At 46.9% G+C, this 21,418-nt stretch overlaps 1 protein-coding gene across 1 annotated transcript; it reads left to right on the forward strand.

Annotated features, from left to right (window-relative positions):
- The first annotated feature begins 1,795 nt into the window (after positions 1–1,795).
- GBX1 (gastrulation brain homeobox 1) lies at positions 1,796–19,498 on the forward strand. The gene is made up of 3 exons (XM_054593428.1): positions 1,796–2,333; positions 11,356–11,358; positions 18,948–19,498. The coding sequence occupies exons 1-3, from the start codon at positions 1,796–1,798 to the stop codon at positions 19,496–19,498; spliced, it is 1,092 nt and encodes a 363-aa protein (XP_054449403.1).
- Positions 19,499–21,418: the final 1,920 nt, after the last annotated feature.

Consider the following 21,418-nt stretch of genomic DNA (forward strand, 5'->3'; position numbering starts at 1 on the left):
TCACTGAGACCCAGAGTTCCCTCCTGCCCTGGTCCATCTTGGCTTGGAAACCCTGAGATTCTTTGGCATAGTTTTTCATACTCGCTTGGGCCAAATCACCCTCCTAAAATTGCCTGTCTTTGCTATTAATTTTAATTAGCTTGTCTCTCCCTGGGCCAACAAGAATAACTGTTTCCCAGTGACCAGATGACCCCCATTTTAGCAGGCCAGGCTTGCCCTATGTACTGAAGCTCAGGTCACTCTTCTTGTGTTGACTTGCCTGTCTTAAGTCTTTCTTGCGCATTGACCTGAGGCTCCTATCAAGTGAACATGCCCATGACTTTTGCCTCTAGATTGACAACTCTGCTGCTGGAAATCAGAAGGAGGGGGAGAGTAAAAGGGACCACCATTTCAGTGTCTGAGAATGGGGGAGGTGAGTGGAGTCATCAGCAATTAGTGGATAATTAGCGCTGCTGACCCTTGGGGCTCATCAGCACTCCTGGGGCCAGCCCCCAGCAATCAGCCAGGGCAGGTCGATAGTGTCAAGCCCAGGAATGAATAGGGCTCATCAGCAGCGCTGGAGCAGGGGAGCCAATCAGGGAAATTCATAGCAGAAGAGAGAGCGAGCAAGCACATGCGAGGGTGGGGGGAGAGCCAGAGATAGACAGAAAGACAGACAGGAGATAGAGATATGGGTGAGAAATGAGGGGGAAAAAATAGAATAAGACCCATGGAGAAAGAGAAATAACCAAATAGGAATAGAGACAGAAACAGGGGCAGGGTAGGGAACACTGAGAGGAAGGAAAAGAATGGAAAGGGAGAAAGATGGAGGGGGGAAGGTAAGAAGAATGGTAAGTACTCGGTATAGTGTGGGCTCTCCAGGAATTACCCACGAGGCCAGCGTGAGGAACTAAGAAGTCCCAGACCGAGGCGGGAATGAAGATGAAAGGGAAGGAAGAGCCAATGCAGAGAGGGACCAAGGGAGAGAGTGTGCATGGGGCTGGGAAGAAACGACCGAGAAGGAAACGGGTCCCCGTCCGCGGGGCCCTGAGCCTTGGTTCCCGGCTGCGGAGTGTGCCCCCTGCCGTCCTGGCCTCACCACCCAAAGGGGCGCCGAGGTCCTGTCTCATCCGCCCTTCTGGTCTTGCCTTTGGAGCTGCCCCAGGGGCCGAGAATGGGACCCCGGGGGACTGGCTTGAGTCGGACAGAGGGCGGCCTGCAGGGGTGGGGTGTGGGTGGAGGTAGGGGGCTTGGTCTGGGCCTGTCCCTCCCGTGAGCCCTCCCTGCCTGCTACCCCACGCGGAGTCCACGCCCGCATCGAGTGGGCTAAGTGAGGGGCGGGCTGGGTGGAAGGAGGGGCACTAGCCCAGCAGCTGCAGCCGCCTTCTCGTCGGGCCGCAAACTTTCACAAAGCGGCGTGTCCAGCCTCATCAATCTCCATTAATAATAGTTGGTTGGGCCAAGGGGGGCGGGCGGGGGTCCCAGGCCGGCCGGTGGGGCCGCTGGGAACGGGCTCTGCAGAGGGAGCGAGCGGGCTCGGCGGAGGGCGGAGGGAGGAAGTGAAGCGTAATTTGAGGAAGATGGATGAGTCCGGAGGGCGACACCCCCAGCCCGCCCGCCCGCCCGCCCCCTCCCTCCTTAAGAGAGAGAGGGAGCGCGGCGCCGGAGCCACACTGCGCCGAGCCCGCGCCCCGCCGCCACCTCGGCCCGGGAGCCAGGGAGCCAGCCCTGCGTGTCCGCGCCGGGTGCCTGAGCCGCGGGGCACACGGCAGCGCCCGGAGGGGAGTGCCCCGGGGCGGCCACAGCTCCCGGCGCGATGCAGAGAGCTGGAGGCGGGAGCGCCCCCGGGGGCAGCGGCGGGGGCAGTGGTGGGGGCCCGGGCACTGCCTTCTCCATCGACTCCCTGATCGGGCCACCGCCACCGCGCTCCGGCCACTTGCTCTACACCGGCTACCCCATGTTCATGCCCTACCGGCCCCTCGTGCTGCCGCAGGCGCTGGCCCCCGCACCACTGCCCGCCGGCCTCCCGCCCCTCGCCCCACTAGCCTCCTTTGCTGGCCGCCTTACCAACACCTTCTGCGCGGGGCTGGGCCAGGCCGTGCCCTCGATGGTGGCGCTGACCACCGCGCTGCCCAGCTTCGCGGAGCCGCCGGACGCCTTCTACGGGCCCCCGGAGCTCTCTGCTGCCGCTGCCGCTGCTACGGCCACGGCCACCCGAAACAACCCTGAGCCGGGCGGCCGACGCCCAGAGGGCGGGCTGGAAGCCGACGAGCTGCTGCCCGCCCGGGAGAAAGTGGCAGAGCCCCCACCACCCCCACCACCGCACTTTTCAGAGACTTTTCCAAGTCTACCGGGTAAGTGCTGGGGCCAACCAGGGAGCCGGGCGGGAGGCTCGTTACCTGGAAATCCCAGACAGCAGCCTGCTCCGAATCCCGAATCTCGGCACCTGCCTGGAGCCCGGGAAACCCAGACCCCCAGATGGCGGGTTCTGCGGAACCACCTCCAGTTCCCTTCCATACAGAGCACCTCTAGATCCCAGAACCGCCGCCCTGCTCTGTCTCCAGAGTGCCTGAAGCCTCGCCACAGACTTCCACATAAGTGCCTTTCCTCCCAGCATTCTAGTCCTCAAGCCATGGCTCTCCTGCGTCGTCTTTTCAGAATCCCTTCATTTTTCTCAGCTGCCGGGAATAGAGAAGCCGCAAGTGTGGGACTGGACCCTGGGGACAGCAGTGAGACCCAGGGTGAGGGGACATTGGAGCAGCTGTCAGTTCAGTAAGGGGACGGCAGTTCTGGCTTCTGAAGAGAAGGTTGTGTTGACTCCAGCTGAGCTCTGTGAATGCAGGGGCAGAGGGAGGGTCTTAAAGCAGTGGTGACCGTGTTGGTGACCTGTCTTCACCCTGGTAGGAGAGGTCACTTCTGAATTGACAGATTTAGAGCTAAGCCATAAAGAACTGAGTAGTGGTCTTAAGGAAACCTTAGCTATCAGGGGTTCTGTGGCACCTGCCGAACCAGGGCTGACTGGGAGGCCAAGAAAGAGGCTGGGCTGGGTTGGGTGTGGCCCACAGGCCTGGAGCTTCAGCTAAGAGCTAACACAGGAACATCCATGGGGCGAGGATGCCCTCTCAAAAGAGGCAAGGTGTGTTAAACTGCACCCTGTTTAGAATCAGTCTACTGAGAACCCTCCTGGCTTCCCTATTTATTGTTCCTTAACCCCTAGAAGCCAGGAAAGCTTTTCACTATCTAGGGGCGGATTCAGGTGTACTGGCGTCCAAAGCTTATACAGTTTGGTGGGCCCTATTTAAAAAAAATTAAGTATGAGGTTCCTGAATCTTAAACTTATTTAGCATCAGAATGGATCTGCCTTTGCTTAACTTCATCGCATCCAGCTTAACAGGTGCAAGTGACACCAGGAGGCATGGGGGATGACTCTAGTGGAGACCAGGAAGAGACTGAATTTTTTTTTTCTTTTTTTTTTTTTTTTTTGTCCTTTGCCAGGAGAAGGAAATTTCTGATGATAGGTTTCTGGGCCCTTCCTTGAAATTAACCAAAGTGCTAGTCAGTCTTCCAGACCCCAAGGGCTGCTATGGACCCTGTCCCCCTCTCCTTTCCCCCTTAGTCCCAAGTATTTTGGCTTTTGGGGCATTCAGCTGTTGTATTTTCTACCTGGTTGGACCAGGAGGAACCAGCAACTGAAGTCTGAACAGCATCTCCTAAGGAGGATCAAAAGGAAATGATAGAGCAGCAACTAGGAGGTGGGAGGAAATGTCCATGAGATAAAAGAGCCCAGAGTGAGGTAAGGGAGTGCAGATGGCCCAATGGCTGGAGGAAGAAAGGATCAGAGTGATTTGGGGGATAGGCCGGTCCTAAAGCAGGGAAGAGAGTAAGGCAACCATCAGAGGGATGGCTTTGGAGGCAACTGGAGCAGCGAAAGAACCAGACACACCTGGGGGAGAGATGAGCTGAGGGGGAAGGAGTTCCCAGTGGAGGGGGACTGAAGGGGGATATGCCCAAACCACGGGAGAACAAGCAACTTGCCCTACTCCTTCAGGTTTCCCTCGGTTCCGATTTTGATCCATTTGTAAAATGGGGGGATAGAAGCAGATAGAATATTTGCTGTAAAACCAGACTTCGAGATGGAGAGAAAGGAATAAGCAGAGGAAAAGAACAGAAGAAAAATATTGGAGAAAGAAGAGTAAAGAAAGAGACCAACAAATGAGCTATATACCCAGATTATCCAAAGAGAGAATATGAGAAAGGAGAGGACTGTCTACCGGAAGAGAGATGTACAGGGATTTTTAGCAAGGCTAAATGAAAAGGGAACAATATCTGGATCAGAAGTGTATATGTGAAAGAGTTCTGTCTTGAGAAGACTGGATGGGAGCTAAATAAATATCTAAGTAGGAAATAGGAAAAAGTTTCAACACGAGGAGCAATTTTTTTAAAAAGGTTTTTCAATACTGATAGTGATGGGAAACTAGAATTTATATAGAGAGAGAATGATGAAGGAAAGATCATCATCTGAAGAAAATGTTGGAAGCAGAAAAGTGACTTATTCTTGGAGTAAAAACAAGGAATTTTTAAGAAGGTTTTATTTATTTATTTTTAGAGAGAGGAAGTGGGAGAGAAAGAGGGGGAGAAACATCGATTGGTTGCCTCTCGCATGGCCTCAACCAGAGACCTGGTCTGCAACCCAGACATGTGCCCTGACCGGGAATTGAACTAGCAACCTGTCAGTGTGTGTGGGACAACACCCAACCTACTGAGCCACACCAGTCAGGGTAACAAAGAATTTCTTTGCTAAGAATGATTGGAAGGAGACCTTACAGAGGACGAATTTTGAGAGGTGCTGGAGTGAATGTAATCATTCATTTGGGGAAGAGATACAAATAAAGGGTCTAAAGTGGGGCTTCTGGGGTAGAGCAGTAAGGAAGGATTTCAGAAGAAACATTCCAAGAAGATAACGAATGAGAGATCTTATCTGTGACTGCTATTTCTTACTACTCTCAGTACAAATTCTCCCAAGTCTCCTTCCCATGCCATTCACGCCCACCTTCCCAGTCCTGATTTCTTTTCCTAGAATAGTTGAGGGGGAAAAAAACGGCAATTCCAGAAATGCCGGTCATAAAATCAGTGTGGGAAGTGATGATGACACATGGCCCGTGCCGAAAGTGGTGGGGAAACAAGTACACAATTTTGAGAATTGCATTTGAGTAGTTAGTGTGAAATAAGAGAGCTCTCTGCTTAAATGATGGGATTGAAGCCACAACATTAGAAGAGTTTGGAGAAAGAATTCTATCTTCAAAATGACAAAGAGGAGTTGCTGTACTGGTGTGAATGGGAGATATTGGTCTGAAATTATTAATTTATGTTAGTTTACTGTTTTACAGTTACTGGCCCCTTTAAATGAAATTATAGTGAAGATAGGCCAATTTAGAGAATGAGGAGTGAAATTCTTTTTCTTGGAATTATAAGGACTATTTTTTTAATTTTGTAGAGAGTTGAGACCAGTACCGCCCTACCAGAATTGGTAAAGAAGACATTTTATTATTATTTAATTGCATGGGTAGAAGCTGTATTAGTTGTCAAAAAGAAATACTGTATACATAAATAATGGGGCAGAAAAGGTATTTAAAATGGTAGATTGAAAATAATTCTAGGTTTGGAGTGTGGGGAACAGTGAGTATAATCAGGGAAGGTATGATATGAGAGAAGAGAATTTTCTATTAGTAGGGAAGATTTAAAAGTATGAATCAACAGGAAATCCAGAGTAGTGCTGTCTAACAATCCATTTATGTCATTAAAAAAATTCTATTATCCACATTGGAAAGTAAAATAAAACAGGTAGATTTAATTTTAATAATATATTTTATTTAACCCAATATGTTCAAAATATGATTTTAGCATTAATCAGTATAAAAATGTTTCATGAAATGTTTTATATTCTCTTTTCCTATTAAGTCTTCAAAATCTAGTGTGTATTTTACACTTTCAGCACATCTCAATTCGAACTAGCCATGTTTCTGGTGGTCAGTAGCTTCAAGTGTCCAGCAGTGACCATATTCAACATAACAGATCTAGAGAGTTGTAAAATATAGAGTCATGTGAAAGTCATGAGGGGAAAGCTTTGAATTGTAGTGGACAGTGAAGTCCTCGATGTTAGGAATAGCGGGGAGAAGAGAACAGTAAGCTCTAAATGGCAGGGGAAAAGAAAATTCTGCCTCAAGTGGAATGGGCAGAGATGATGTTGCGTGTGAAGGTACGTGTAAGGGCAGGCTGAGAGAAATCAAAGCTAACCTGACGATGTGCTGCAAATACGCATTCCAGAGACGACGTGTGAGGAGGATGCTGTGTGCTGAGGGGATGGGGAAAAAAACAAGAGCTGTCTGTTGGGAGAGATGCAAAGGGAAACTTTAAATTGAGGGTGTCTAGAGCAATGGTTCACTCAGGAAGGAAAGGCTTGGATTGCCTGAAAACAGATACTTAAGAAGTGAGAAATGTTAGCTAATCCATATATAATTGTCAGGTGAACGATAAGAATAAAGTGAGAGATTGCTAGGAAAAGATAATGGCAGTTCAGCATGGCAAGGAGAAGACGACATTTGTAGTTGAGATGACATAGAAAAGAGAGTGTGATGGGACAAACCTGAGAGAGGGCAGTGCAGTGAACAGTATCTTAAAAAACGAAACAGAAAAAGATTTGCTAATTTCTGAATAGAGATTGGCAATAGTAATGAAAATCATGCCAGAGGACCAGGAAACTTCCTAGGAACATGATACATGAGTGCTGATCGCTGTAAGTTAAGCACCTGATTGTAGCTAGAAAGCATTTTACATGACCATCAGTTAATTTCTGAGTCGGTGCCCATTATGACTGCCAAGATCTATTTACTCATGAGAGAACAAACAGGAAATGATAACATGATGTGGAATCAGAGACTTCCGTTACAAACAGGAGGGAGATTTTTCTTGGGAGTGAGGAAGACCCAGGGTATATTTTCCTAAAAAATTTTGAGGAACAGCATACAGTACAAGTGATTGCTCCATTGACATTCATGGAAAGACAAATATTGCATTAACTTAATATGATCGAAGCAATATTTATTTGAGTCGTGACACATGGGTTCAGGTCTCAACTTTAGGGTTCAGATTGCTCATTAGCTGTGCAACTGTGGCAAATTGCTTAGTTCAATTCAGGGAACATTTATTGTGTGTCTATTAAGGGCTTACTCTCTTCAAGACATACTATGAGATCTGAAGTCTTACAACTTCTCTAGACTTCATTTTCCTCATCAGTAACACAAGTTTTGGCATAGATGACTTTTAATTTCCTTTCAGTTCCATAGAATAAAAGCTTATTTTTAAAGCCTCCCATGTTTAAAATAGGGTTCTCAATATGGACTCCATGGACCTCTTGTGAGGGGATCTGTTAATTGTGGATGGGGAAAAAATTGCATCTTTATTTTTATTAATTTATAACTAAAATTTGGTACTTCCTTTAATTATAAATGTAGCCCAGAAGCCATAGTAATTTCAATAATACCTGAGATTCTTGTCACCAATAGAAATCAAATATTTTTCATAGAAGTTTGCAGTGTTTGGAAACATCTTTCTGTTTAATTAATTAATAGAGAAACATCACAAATTCCCTTTAAATATTTGATAACTGTATTTTTATAAAATTGAACTTCTAATGTAATCTTATATGTTTTAATTTTAACACCTAAAAGCATTATTCTGAGAAGGAGTTTATTATCTTTATCAGACTGCCAAAGAATTCATGGCACAAAAAGAGTTAAGAACTCCTGGTTGAGTGAGAGAGATCTCAGAAATGACAAGAGCAAATTTTCATTAGGAGGATTGGAATGGGGTATTGAGATGCCTTGTACTATGGGGAAGATAAGCCTTGGGAGGGATGGAAGAGAGGAGAGATCTCTGCAGTGGCGTATGTAAATATGGAGATACACACATGCGTGTGTGCGCGCACACACACACATACACACATAAAGTAAATGATTAGGAAGATAATTCTTGGAGTCATAGGCAAGAATAATCTATACTGGGAATAATGGGAGAGAGGCAGTAATTGGAATAATGAGGGAAAATACTTAATTGGAAAGAAGGAAAAACATAATATGAGCAGTGCTTTGCACTGAGAGTGATGTTGCAAGGGGAAGCTATAGGGAAGTATTTTGCCTTGGAAGTAATGGCGAAAGAAGGATCTTTGCAGTTAAACTGATTGGGAATTAGGAAATAGAAATGCAAGAAGTAATGAAGTAGATGTACGAAAAAAAGAGACATTTAATTAGGGATGATGAGAAGGGGAGTTCGGAGGAAGAGCACTTTTATCGAGAGGGAATGGGGAGATGCCCCATGCTGAGGCCAGAGAGAAGCTGAAAGGACAGAGCTCTGTACGCAAGTGGTGGTGCCACAGCTGCAATGGTCACGATGGGGATGAAGAGAAGAAGAGGTTGGGGTGTTTCACTGGGAATATGGTTACCCTGGGAGAAAGCTATCAACTTAGAGTAATGTGGGAGAGATATTGATGTGCTCATTGAGAGGAAGAGTGACAGGAGAAGAGAGGCTTAAATCTGGTGTGATAGAAGAGGGACCCGCACAGGCTGAACTAAGTTGTGGCAGGAAGAGACAGCGCTGTACTGCAAGTTGTTCCCTTCCCGTCATGGAAGAGAAAGGAATACCCTCCAAGTGATGAAAAGAAAAAGCTGTATTAGAAGCAGGGGAACCTCAGGGCAAAGATCAGGGTTATGAAGGAAAAGCACTGTGTGAAAAATGAGGACGGGAGAAGCAGGGCAATACCTTTGAACTGGAGGTAATGGGAGAAGGACTTCTTGACTGCGAGTCCTGGGAAATGGCAGTATAATAGAACGGAGAAGAAGGAACTGTGTTGTGAGCAACGGGAAGAGAAGCGATGCACACAGAGGTGTCCTGGAGGGGGAGAGGAGGATGAAATTGTCCTGCGAGTGACAGTAAGAAGTGCTGTGTGCCGGACCGGATGATAACGATCCCGTAAATTATGGGTGGGCACTAGACGTACGCAACTGCGTGGCCTTGGCCAAATCACACCTGTGGCTTAACTTCCTCATCTGTACAATCAGGGTTTGAGTTAGGTGATCGGTAAGATTGCTTCCAGCTCTACGATTCCGTTTTTATCTATAAGGACACCTTCATTAATGAGTTGTTCCCTTTTTTAAGGGATTGGGGGAAATTCTTTATTTCTCAGTGCTGAGTTGTTGTGGTAGCTGATGAGGAAGAGCAGGCTGGGAAATGCATGTTTTGAGGTGAAATCAGGGCTGGCTTTAGAATAGAAAAGGCTTTGTCCACTGGGACCCGGGAGGTGTTACCTGCGTTCTGGCTGTGTACAGCTCTCAAAATTAAAATACAGAGAGAAACATGTGATAAGGGTGGGAGTTGATCTAATCCAGGCCAAAAAGGTTGGGGATCATTTGTGACCGAACCTGGTGGGCAAGAAAGCAGTGCCCATGAGGGAGTGAGAAAAAGAGAAGCGGTGTTGTGCAGTCAGTCCCTGGCCTTCTGTGTCATGTACCCAACTGATACAATATTTATGATGCACTGACATTATAATTCAATCTCTCTTTCCATTCAGTGGTGAAGAGATGTGGTCAGTGCAGAGCAAAAAGCATGGGCTTTGGATAGAGGTCTTGGTGCCACCCTTTCTTTGTGACCTGAAGCGAAATACTAACCTCTGCAGTGTTCATTTCCTCACCAGTAAAATTAGGGAAATAATACTTATCTTACAGAATTAAGACTTAAAAATGACTTAAATGAGAAGATATTAGTCCAGCATCCTAATGTAATAGGTGTGCAAGAAATTATCGGGATGGTCCTTGTTATGGAAATAGATGGGGAGCTTTCCTGGGAATTAAGTTGGGAAAGAGATCTTCCCTAGGAATTGTGTAAGATAGGTGACTCTCTGCACTAATAAGGACAGAGATTTCTGGGAGTGATGATAGAAATAGAACTGTATTTTGTGAACTATTCATATGGGGAATGCCAAGAGAGAACATTGTATGAATCTAACAGGAGTAGATTTTGTCCCTAGCTTTCTCTCTCTCTATTTTTTAAAATAATTTTTATTGAGTTTAGTGTGGTGACATTGGTTCATAAAATTATAGGTTTCGGGTGTACAGTTCTATGACACATCATCTGTATATTGTATCGTGTGTTTACCACCCCAATTCAAGTCTCCTTCCGTGACCATTTATCTCCCCTTTACCTTCTACCTTCCCCTGGTCTCATTTCCCTCTGGTAATCACCATGCTGGTGTCTATGCCTATGAGATTTTGGTTTTGTCTTGTTTTGTTTTTGCTAAATCCCTCCAGCTTTTCGCGCAGCCCCTGACCCCCCTTCTCTTTGACAGCTGTCAGTCTGTTCTCTGTATCTATGGATCTGTTTCTATTTTGTATGTTAGTTTATTTTTTTCATTAGGTTCTACATATAAGAGAAATCATATGATACTTGTCTTTCTCTGACTGGCTTATTTCACTGTGGCAAAAAGTAAAATTTCCTTCTTTTTTACAGCTGAGTAGTATTCCGTTATGTAAACGTAACATAGCTGTTTTATCCGTTCATCTACTGGTGGACACTTGGGCTGCTTCCATTTCTTGGCTATTGTAAATAATGCTGCAATGAACAAAAGGATGAATATATTTTTTTGAATTAGTGTTTGGGGTTTCCTCATATATATCCCCAGAAGTGGAATCAATGGGTCTTTTTCTCTCTTCATTTGTTTTCCTGTCTCACATTTTGGCATATTCTCTAGATACCAAAGCTGCCCAAAGCTCTTCTGCTGTGTCTGCCTGGGGCCTGTTCTTCCTTTCTCTCCATTAAAAAAAAATGCCTTCCTTTTTTTCTTCATCGAAATTTCTATTCCGTCATATGTCTGATCTCAACTTGATGTTGGGAGCAAAGCCTTTGAATTAAAATAATTCATACTCAGATTGATTAAAGAGATTTCTCTAAAGTTCAAATGGATTTCAAGTGGTCAAATTTTAGGTGGTGTTATTATGAATAATTTCAGGTACTATGGAAAGGTTATCTTGGATGGGAAAGTTATGGGAGTGAGGTGGAGATGCCTACTTTCCCTGGAGTCATACAATTACTGTCACTTCTAGTTACAGTGTTGGATGTAGTCAGAACTTTTTGAGTTGCTAGTGATAGTAGCTCAACTCCAATTTAAGCTAAAATGGACAGTTATTGATTCACGTGACTGCAGAGTACAGGAATGCAAACCATGTTGTTAGGCCTTTTCTTCTTGCTCTCAACTTGCCTCCTCTCTCTGAATTCACCTGTTCTCTCTCCTTAAGAGAGGCAGCAGGAGGAGGGTGGGACGAGCCTGAGCTGGTCTAAATTTTTATACTTGTAGGGTGGGAGCCCAGCGCATTCTAGCACATATAAAATCCTGTGATGGCTGATGAGCTAGCCTGAGTCAGGTGCCCAGGGAGACGGGAAGCTAGGACTGGTCAGATCCAGGTCCCAGGCCTCCATGGCCACTAAGGTGGGGAAATGTGACTGACAGCCCCACTGTCCTGGGGAACAGATGAGAAGCAGGACCCAAAGGGAGGGGGTGCTGTGAGTGAACAAAAGCGGGACGGGATGCTTGGCTGACAAAAACAAGCCCCAAACAGATATCTATCTCAACCAGAAAGAAAGAAAAGAACCTGCCTTTAACTCCCTTTCAGTATTAGGGAGGAAAGCCTTCCCCCAGATAAGGAGTCCTAGTAGCGATGAAAGAGATACCGGGAGTGAGGCCCGAAGAGAGTTCTGTAATGAGGAAGGTAGGGAGAGATGAAGATAGTAGGAAATTTCTGTTCCTCAGTGAGGCTGATGCCTGTACACGAAAGAGCTGCTCCTGAGGGCTGAGGGAGGCAGCCGCAAACCAGGAGCTGGAGAAAACGGATATTAAAACAAAGCTGTTTCCAGAGTTTGGCCGTATTATTTTTTAAATGAGAAAATACATTTCCGAGTAAAAGGAATGTTGACTGGTAAGATTACACTGTCCACCCAGTAATTCCAGAAAAAATAAGAGAAAGATCTGATGGGAATTTTGTTTTGGGAAATAAGAGAAATAACCTGTTAAAGGACAAAGGTAAGATTTGGTGAGTGAGGCTTCTCCTACAGCCATTTTAAGAATCTTCTCTAAGAATATTAAAGGAAGATATTAATAATTAGGCTAGAGATCTTCAGCGATAAGTGAAAGGGATGAGGTCTAAACACTAAAACTGGATTTAATAGGAAAGTTATTTATCTGATGAGGCATCTGGGGACAGGACTTTTACTTCAAGTGGGAGGGAAGAGAAGATATTTTACTGCGGAGGATAAAAGAGCACTGACTAGAGATTTAGGAGACCAAGGTTTAGTTATGGCTCTGTCCCTAGCTGTGTAACTTAGGAAAATCATTAAATTTTTCTGAAACTCCGTGTTTTCACTTGAAAATAAGGTTACTAACCTCCCATTACTAATAATAATAGGTTCAACTCCACTTCAGTGAGTTGCTTGAAGATAAAATAATACATGTGGAAGTGTTTTGGAAAGCTAAGGTGCTCTTGGCAGTGACTAACATTAGCTGGGAGAGGAGCTCTGAGCGTGGCGTGGTGGGGAATTTGCCCTGAACTTGTCAGGAAGGTGGGAGGGGCTCCAGAAGGTCAAGATGTAGAGAAAATTCTCACGGCAATCTGGAGTCAAGAATGCTGAAGAGTAAAGGGAAGAATAGAGCGAGCACGCGAACAAGAGAGTTTTCCTTAGGGTACCCAAATTATAGGAAGGAGTCATAGCATAGCGGGAGCATAAAATGGACGGGGCGAGTGAGAAACAAATTGAAAGTGAGCTCGTTGCTGTAGGGAGGAAGTACCGTCTTTGAAAAGAACAGAGCTATAATTCTGTACTGGCATGATGATGAGGTGAGGATTTAGAAATGAGAGTGGTGGCAAACACACCCCTGTTTTGAAGGATGACCTGGGTGTCTCCCACCTTTGGACACCCCTGCCCCATTGGTTCTGTACTCAGGAAGCCGAAGAGTTGACCTGGTCTGTAGGGTCAGGAGACTTGGTGTCCTGTGGGTGGTGGGGGGTGTGAGGGTAGTTGTCTTTGAAGCAGAAGGAAGAGAGGTCAGAGCTGAGTGAGCTGGGGAGAGACCTCTCTTCCGTGGATAATAAAGACTGTTGATTTGATGGACAGTGGCGCCTCAGTACTCCGTTAACTCGTTCTGGAACGCGTGATGAGTGCCGAAACCGATGAGTACCGAGCAAGTGAGGAGTGCCGGGGCATTTTCTCTTGTGGGACAGCGTTGTGACTCATACAAGTTCTAGCAAGTGTGACAAGTCCCAAGCAAGCGCCGAGTGCTGAAACGTTTTTTTTTTTTTTCCTCATCAATACGTGACGAATACAGGGTTTGACGAGTTCTGAAGGCGATGAGCACTGAGATAGAACTGTAAGCCAGGACAGGTGGATGCGGGACAGCACAGGGCCCTGTGAGCTCCTGTCGCTGGGATCTGAAATGGTTCTCCACTCCCTGGGCGGTTTTCTGGGCCGAGACTCAGGCCCGTCGTCCTTGGTGACCATGATTGTGGGATTCCCCCTCTAGATGGCGCAAGCCCGGTGCTGTTAATTCGCATTTTTTATTGGAATTTTTCCATTACCGCGTAACCCTTTATATCCCTCTTCCCTCTGCAATCACCACACTGTGTTGTCCATGTCCATGAATGCGTTTTCCTTCTTGCTCAACCCCTCTGCCCCCTAACCTCCCTCCCACAGAGCGGTCACCCTGCCCTCTGTGATTCTGTGTCTGTTCTCCTCGTTCGCTCAGTTTGTTCATTAGGTTCCACATATGCGTGAAATCATATGGTGTTTTATCTTTCTCTGACTGGCTTATTTCATTTAGCACAAGATTCTCCAGGTCCATCCATGCTGTTGCAAAGGGTAAAATTTTCTTTTTTATGGCCGAGTAGTGTTCCATTGTATAAATGTCCCGTAGTTGTTTTATCTGCTCATCTACTGATAGATACTTGGGCTGCTTCCATGTCTTGCTGATTGTAAGTAACGCTGCCATGTACATAGGGATGCTTGTGTTCTTTCAAATTAGTGTTTTTGGTTTCTTCGGATATATTCCTAGAAGTAGGATCGCTGGTGTCAAAAAAGGCAGACACATTTTTAATTTTTTGAGGTGTCTCCATACTGCTGTCCACAGCGGCTTCACCACTCTGCATTCCCACCGACAGTTGCCCTTTTCTCCACATCCTCACCAGCACTTGTTGTTTGTTGATTTGTTGATGATATTTCTCCTGGAAAATACCTATCATGGGTTCTTTGACCTTGATTTCTTCTTCGGCCTGACTGGACGCATTACCAGGGTGGGGCTTCTCTATCTCTGGAGCTGCTTCCCTTCCTCTTGGAAGGAAGGCCCCTTGCAAGTGCATTCCTGCAGCCCGAGCTCTGCTCTCTGAGGTGGGATTAATGCCCTGGCACAGATTGCTGGTTCTTAGGATGTAGCATCCACCAGGAGGATTCACACGAACTCTGGATGTATCCTGCTAACCAATCTGCCACACAATTATTCCCCCTGGACAGACACCAAACGTTTTTCAAAGACTTTAGACTTGCCCATAGGGAACAAGTTGAAAATGCAATATACTCTTCTATTACCAGTAATAACATTTTCACACACAAAGGACAGAACCTTTCTATCTGTTTGGCTTACCTACCTAGCACAGTCAAATCATTTTCAATTTAAAGGTTTTCTTGTGCTGAAGTTATTCTCATCAGAATCATTATTTCCGATGTAAAATTTTCAGTAAAGTTTTGTTTTGTTGATGAAGTTTTTTATTTTTGTTTTTGTTTTTGTTTTTGTTCGCATCAAGCAGTTATAGCATCTGCTTGTTCTACTTTCATGGACTTTATATCTAACAAGTTCAATTATTCTAAATCAAATTTTGCAAATGGAAAGTTTGTCAAAAAGATTTTGCTTCTGTCAATTTTTAGTCAATACAGTTATCTATATACAATTTTCTTTGTGTTTGATTATATTTACCATTAATATTCATTATAAATTGCATTAAAAGAAATAGTTTGCATTTATTTCTTTGCTAACCCATGAAAAATAGCAAGCTGTTTCAGGGTTGCTGTACTGTCAAGGATTGAGCTACTATATTGCTCCTCCAATTCTTTGGAATATGTTTCCATCACTTTGGGTATCGCATTCTAACGTGCTCCACTGGCAAAGAGTAAATGGCAGGGCCAAAATGTTTTGCTGTGCTCCAGGTGCATCCATGCTTGGGTAAAAAAGGTAGGGCAAACACAAATTAATTAATTAATTAAGCTTTTTGCTGTTTTTTCTTTCTTCTCTAAACTGTTTAGCTCTTTCGGTTTCTCTGACTCATGGTTTAATTCTCCTGCCACTATGTCTACCCTGCTTCTTTCTTGTCCTGCTCCTATTTCCGCCTGCTTTCCTTCTCCCACTTCTTCACATTCTCACTGTCCCAGACTCTTATGTAGCTGTATTTTCCCTTCTCAGCTGCTTTCTTCTTTGCCCCACCCCCATCTCCTTCTAAGAGTTGCTTATCAGAGCCCTCAATGTCTTGCCCCTGCCGTTCAGCGTCCCACTGGGACCAAGTAACCAAGAGAGGTTGTGAACCTGTGCTTCTTGTCTGGCTTTAAAAGCAGCACTGAGGGTGGTGGCCCGCTTATGGGGGCTTGATTTTATGGAATCTGTCTGAAGACAGACGGATGGATGATGTGATCTCGGGAGGGCCCTGGCAGATCAAGGAACCTGGGAGCCTCACCTCCATCATCATCAATTTAGATTTATTGTACACCCCTTGGGTACTTGGAGCTGTACTAAATGATTTCATCCTTCAAGACCTAAAATCCAGTTTCTGTCTTTTTAGTAGCCGTTTAAGATACAGTAATATTGGGCAGAGTTTTCACAAGGTTTTGTCGTTTTTTCTATTGTTATTTACTACAAACCCTATCTTAAAAATTAAAAGTTAAAGGATTTAGTAATGATGTTGGAGATTGTTCATTTCTTTTAGCCTAAGAGCCTCTAAGTTCACACTCCACATGGGGTTCTCTCCAGCTACTGTGAGATCTGAAGACATCTGAGAAGTGGATAAGATAATATTCATGAAGAGGATGTTGTATGGGCACTGGAGCTGGGATGGGGTAGGGTCATGGGGACTATCTTAGGAGAGGCTTGGGAAAGGAAGGAGAGGGAGAGCGAGCTTGGGAATAGTTTATTTAGTCACAAATATTTATAGAGTGCCTACTCTATGCAGGTAATTTCCTAGATGCTGAAGGTACAGCAGTGAAAAAAATATATTAACAGTCTCTACCTTCATAGTGTTTATATTCTAACAGGAAGAGAGAACCAATTTAAAAAATGAATATGGTTGGTGATAGCAACAAATAAAGCAACGTGTCGGGAGTATTGGGACTTTTACTTTTAAAAGGGTGTTAGAGATAGGAAATGAGCAAGTGCAAAACTCTAGGTGATGAGCATGTAAAGTATTCCAGAAAGAAGGACCTGGGGGAGGGCGCGGGGCGGGGCAGGGGGACCAGCGGGGAGGAAATGTTGATGAGCCGGGGAGGGACGGTGGTGACCTGGACCAGCTGGGTACGGGGGAGGTGGTAAGAAGAGGTCAGTGCCCTGGTGTATTTTACAGGCGGCGGCAGCAGCACGACTAGGACTTGCTGGTGGATTGGACATGGGTTGTGAGAGAAAGCAAAGATTTGGTTTGAACTAGCTTGGGAGACAGAGTTCAGTTTGGGACGTGTTTAAGGTTTTATGGTCTGGAAGAGGAAAGTCGAAAGTGATGTGAGGAAGCCCTTAATGAAATGAAGGAGGAACACAAGGATGTGAATCTTGCAGAAAATAAAGTGGGTTTGGCTAGGGAAGAGGTAAGGGAGAGAGCGTGGAGTGGTGAGAGGCGAGTGTCGTGAGGCACGCGGAGCCGGGTGCTCCTGAAGCGTGGCCAGCTGTTGGAGAATGCAGACCACTTGTTCGTGGGAAGCCGTGAGTAAGAGTCGCATGGGCAGGCGGGCTGAGCCTCACCCGGGGTGTGCCCTGTGCATTCTGAGGTTAAAGAATGAAGCACTACAGGGAGAAAAGGCACTGGCCTGTGGGATAAAAATAACCCGAGGTGTGAAGCAGCTTATTGAGGTGGAGGTGGGAGAGATGGGTATGGGCCCAGATTCTGGCCTCTAAGGACAATGTCAGTGTGGCTCTTGAGGAAAAGGAGCAGGCGTAGATTGCATCAGCGCGGGGAAGGGTCAACCCTGGGGTGGGGAACCAGATTGAAAGTTACTGGACTGGTCCTGGAGGCCCTGAGAAGTTCATGCTGGCACGACGGCAGACAGGGAGGTCAGAGAGGAGCGGCCGGGAAGCCCCGCGTGTGGGAGGTATTCTAGCCACGTGTACGTGTGCACACCTTTTTTTCTTATAAAGCATTTCACTGTTCCCTTAAGGTTTTTTGGTTTTTTTTTTTACTTTAGGTTGTATTCTCAACCTTGGAGTGAGCTTATGAGTGTACATGTGACATGTGGTAGGTGTAGATAAATGTACTCCCACATTTGTGAAGTCCCCCCAACCTTTACACATTGAATTCTGTTGGTAAGGAGCTGTTAGTTTACAGATTATTCATTTCCTCTTCTCTTTCCGGTTGGTTGGTTTTCTTCTGATTTTTGTTGTTGTTGTTTCACTCTTTATTGGTCCTTTGGGCAGAAAACGAGGGATTTTGTAAAACTTAAATGCTGTAAACATTTGTAATGCATTATTTGCAGTTATAAGAAGAATGAAAGTATCAGTGGTTAAGAATAAAACCACTGGTTGAATTGAATTTTAGAATTATGTATGGGTTAAAATGTTTATATGGCTGTGATTACAAATAATCAGTAGTAATCTACTAAATGAGTCATTTTTTTTTTTCACCATCTATATTTTCCCTTGTTGCATTTCTATTTCTTCCCATATTCCCTCCATGTTCCCAGCTGACATCAAGCTCAGGGTCCTCAGGATTCTGAACTGGAGCAGAAAGCAGCTGTTTCTGCTGCTCAGCAACCTTAACTGGGAAAGAGGGAAGGTGGGAAAATGACAGCATCGTTTTCAAATAAGGAGAAGGACTAAAAGGGACCTAAGAGGGCTAATTGGAAGAAAAATCTGGTCACTGATAAGGTGACATGTGGCTGGGAGGGGTCCCAGTTGTAGGCTAGATTATCTGGTTCAGGAGAATTGAGAAGGGGGTACAGTAAGGACACCTGACTCCCAGGTCGTTGGATAATATTTCTCGGGCCCAGATTTTGGGGTGAGGATGAGGAATCAGATGACCGTGAAGTTCCCATCTGGAAACAAGATTCTAGATTCTAGACCTAAGGAAGAGGGAAGGAGCGGAGACAGAAGAGAGGTCCAGTCCCCACACAGGTCTTTCCACTGGGTCCAGTTAGGGTTCCTAGGAGAGTAACGAACTGACAGCCTCCCCACCCGCCCCCCATCCTGCAAAAGTAAATTCCCCTATATTGCTCATTCTTGTCACAGTAAGGGAGAGGACCCTAGGCCAGGTCCCACTCTGCTCCCCTCTGGGGCCTGGGGCCGCATGGTCCGGGTTTGGAGAAAGCTGGGAAGGTAGTGGGGTCGGCAGAATGAGGTGGGGTGTGGGGGTGCTGAAGGGACGCAGTGCTGGGAACGGTGTTCCTCTGATAGACACTTGTTGCCTGCCTCGCTTTGCTGTAGTAAAATCTGTGCTGGTTAATACCTTTCTTCCCATTTCTTTGTCTTCCCTAACCCTCTTCCCCACCCCTCACCCTGGATGTGCTGTCTCCTCCCTCCACACCTGTCTCTTCCTGCTGCCGTTCTGGCCATGCCTGGTCGTGGTCCCATGTGCCTCCTCCAACCTGACTTCTCCCGCCCATTCCCTCCCTGTCCCGTTGGTTTTCATTCCCCACAGAGGGGAAGGTGTACAGCTCCGATGAGGAGAAGCTGGAGGCGCCAGCAAGAGACCCAGCAGGCAGCGAGCAGGAGGAAGAGGGCTCGGGCGGTGACAGTGAGGACGACGGTTTCCTGGACAGTTCTGCCGGGGGTCCGGGGGTTCTCCTGGGACCTAAGCCGAAGCTAAAGGGAAGCCTGGGGACTGGAGCCGAGGAGGCAGCCCCAGTGGCAGCAGGAGTCACAGCTCCTGGGGGCAAAAGCCGAAGGCGCCGCACAGCATTTACCAGTGAACAGCTTTTGGAATTGGAGAAGGAGTTTCATTGCAAGAAATACCTGAGCTTGACAGAGCGTTCCCAGATCGCCCATGCCCTCAAGCTCAGCGAGGTGCAGGTCAAGATCTGGTTTCAGAATCGGAGGGCCAAGTGGAAGCGCATCAAAGCTGGCAATGTCAGCAGCCGCTCTGGAGAGCCCGTCAGAAACCCCAAGATTGTCGTGCCCATACCTGTGCATGTCAACAGGTTCGCTGTGCGGAGCCAGCACCAACAAATGGAACAGGGGGCCCGGCCCTGAAGGGGACCCGAAGGACTTGGGGAGGCAAAGGACCCATTCCTCAGCCTGCTCTGAGACTGGGTTAGGGTCTGCGGCCGCAGGGGCTACCACTGTGATTCCGCCCCGCAGCGGGCTCCGCTGGCAAGTCACTCGCTGCAGGGGTGCTCCCCTGGCCGCCTGCGCCGCGGGCGCTTGGCCCTGAGCCTATTACCAGAGGCCCTCAGGACTGGGGCCTCAGGGTCCAAGGGGCTTGGGTTCTCCTTGCCCAGGAGCTGCTGGGACTGAGGCGGACTGCTGGGAAGGGGGTGGGTTCTAAAATGCCTAGGGCCTGAAGGGTTCCTGGAATCACTTCTGACAGTGGCGGGAGGAATCCAGGGTGAGGGCCAGCCAAGCTGATCACAGCTCCTTATTTATTTTGTGTAAAGTTTGTATATATGGATCTATCTGCCTCTGTCTGTCTTCACCCTTGAGAGCGCTTGGGAAAGTTTTGTCTCCTCCGTCCTCAGCCAGAGTTTAGCTCCATTACTTCCCTGGAGTAGTTACTGCCCCGTCTGTCTATAATACAAGGACATGCAAAGAAACAAAATGGAACCATCACTAGCCTCCTTAGAAACTGCTCAGTGCACACCATCTATTCCCATGTAAACTACCTCCACGTCTGTCCGTCCCCAGCCTGGGGCTTGCCCCTGCCCCGCGCACCTCTACACCTTCTGCTCCTAACACAGCACTCTTCTCTTTACCCATTAAACAGGAAAGCTTCGCCATCTCTGCTTTCTTCTCTTTGGAAGAGTTGGCAGACTTCAGGATAGGGGGTTCACTCCCATGGTATCATGAGGGGAAATGAATACTTGGCCCTAGTATAGCTTGGGTGCGTCCAGGCCCTAACTAGGTAGGCGGCAGCTTGTTAGTGACTGGGGCAAGCTGGGGGCTCACTCTAATCACCTGTGAGCTCGTTAACCTTTGTCCTTGCAGAGGACATGGGAGCTTAGTGCAGCTCTGCCACTGTTTGGTACCCGCGCGAGGTCCTGGAGTAAAAGACACATTTCCAGCTGTTTCTTATGGCATTAATTGTGGTCTCTCCTTCTCCCCATCACAGCATTTATGAAGCTTGAGATACCAAATCCTCTTCTGTTATAAAATGAGATTGGTTGAAAAGGCCCACTGCAGAATGGAGGAGGCAGGAAAGAATCTGTGATGGTTCTAGAAGGGTATGTACTGGGGGGGGGAAGCTATGGAGGTTGGAATTTTATGAGCAAATTAGCGAACAACATTAGTGGACAAAGTTTGGGGCCCTGACTTACCAAGTTCTCACCTTTCAAGAATAGGTACAGAGGGGTTTCCCCATGGTCTTCTTTCTAGCATAACTAAGGGACAGAGGGGGAAGCAGGGGCTCTGGATTCCGCTGTCAGTGACCTACTGCCTCCCCCTTCTTCAAAAGCAAAGCCCAGGCGTGACTCAGGGGGCGCCCTAACGAGCACCTAGTCGCCCCCCGCGCACTGACGCGCGTGCTTCCCGGTGCACCTGGCCGTGTGGGCTAGCTCCCAGGCTCTTAGGAAGGGGGGCAATGCTTACGCCCTCCCTGCGGGTGAACTTTGGCCAGTACAGGACATGGCAGGAGTTACTACATAGAATAGCGATGAAAATAAGACTAGCTGGGGAAGTTTTGGGGATTGCAGGTGTGAGTAGAAAAGGCAGCAGGAAGCTTCCAGAGCTCCACATTGCCTCCTGGCTGCCGACAAAACTCAACTACACCCCTGGCAAGAGAGGGCTGGGCGGGCTGAAAAAGCAGCACAAGGAAGGCTGAGGAAAGCTAGCAGGCCTCAGACTGAACGAGAGGCGAAACACTCCTTCCGTACAGAGAGCAAAAGGGAGAAGACAGGACTAAGGGGCCGAGGTGAGGGCACTTTGGGAAGGGTGGCTGCAGAAGCGGGAAACAGGGCC

The sequence above is a fragment of the Pteronotus mesoamericanus genome, unplaced genomic scaffold (genome assembly GCF_021234165.1).
Source record: "Pteronotus mesoamericanus isolate MK-2021 breed Mesoamerican mustached bat unplaced genomic scaffold, CSHL_Meso_final scaffold_409, whole genome shotgun sequence".
In the NCBI taxonomy this organism is placed as follows: Eukaryota; Metazoa; Chordata; class Mammalia; order Chiroptera; family Mormoopidae; genus Pteronotus; species Pteronotus mesoamericanus.

Bases quoted from the DNA above. Each gene is read 5' to 3' on its own strand.
- GBX1 (XM_054593428.1), top strand. From the start codon at position 1,796: ATGCAGAGAGCTGGAGGCGGGAGCGCCCCCGGGGGCAGCGGCGGGGGC.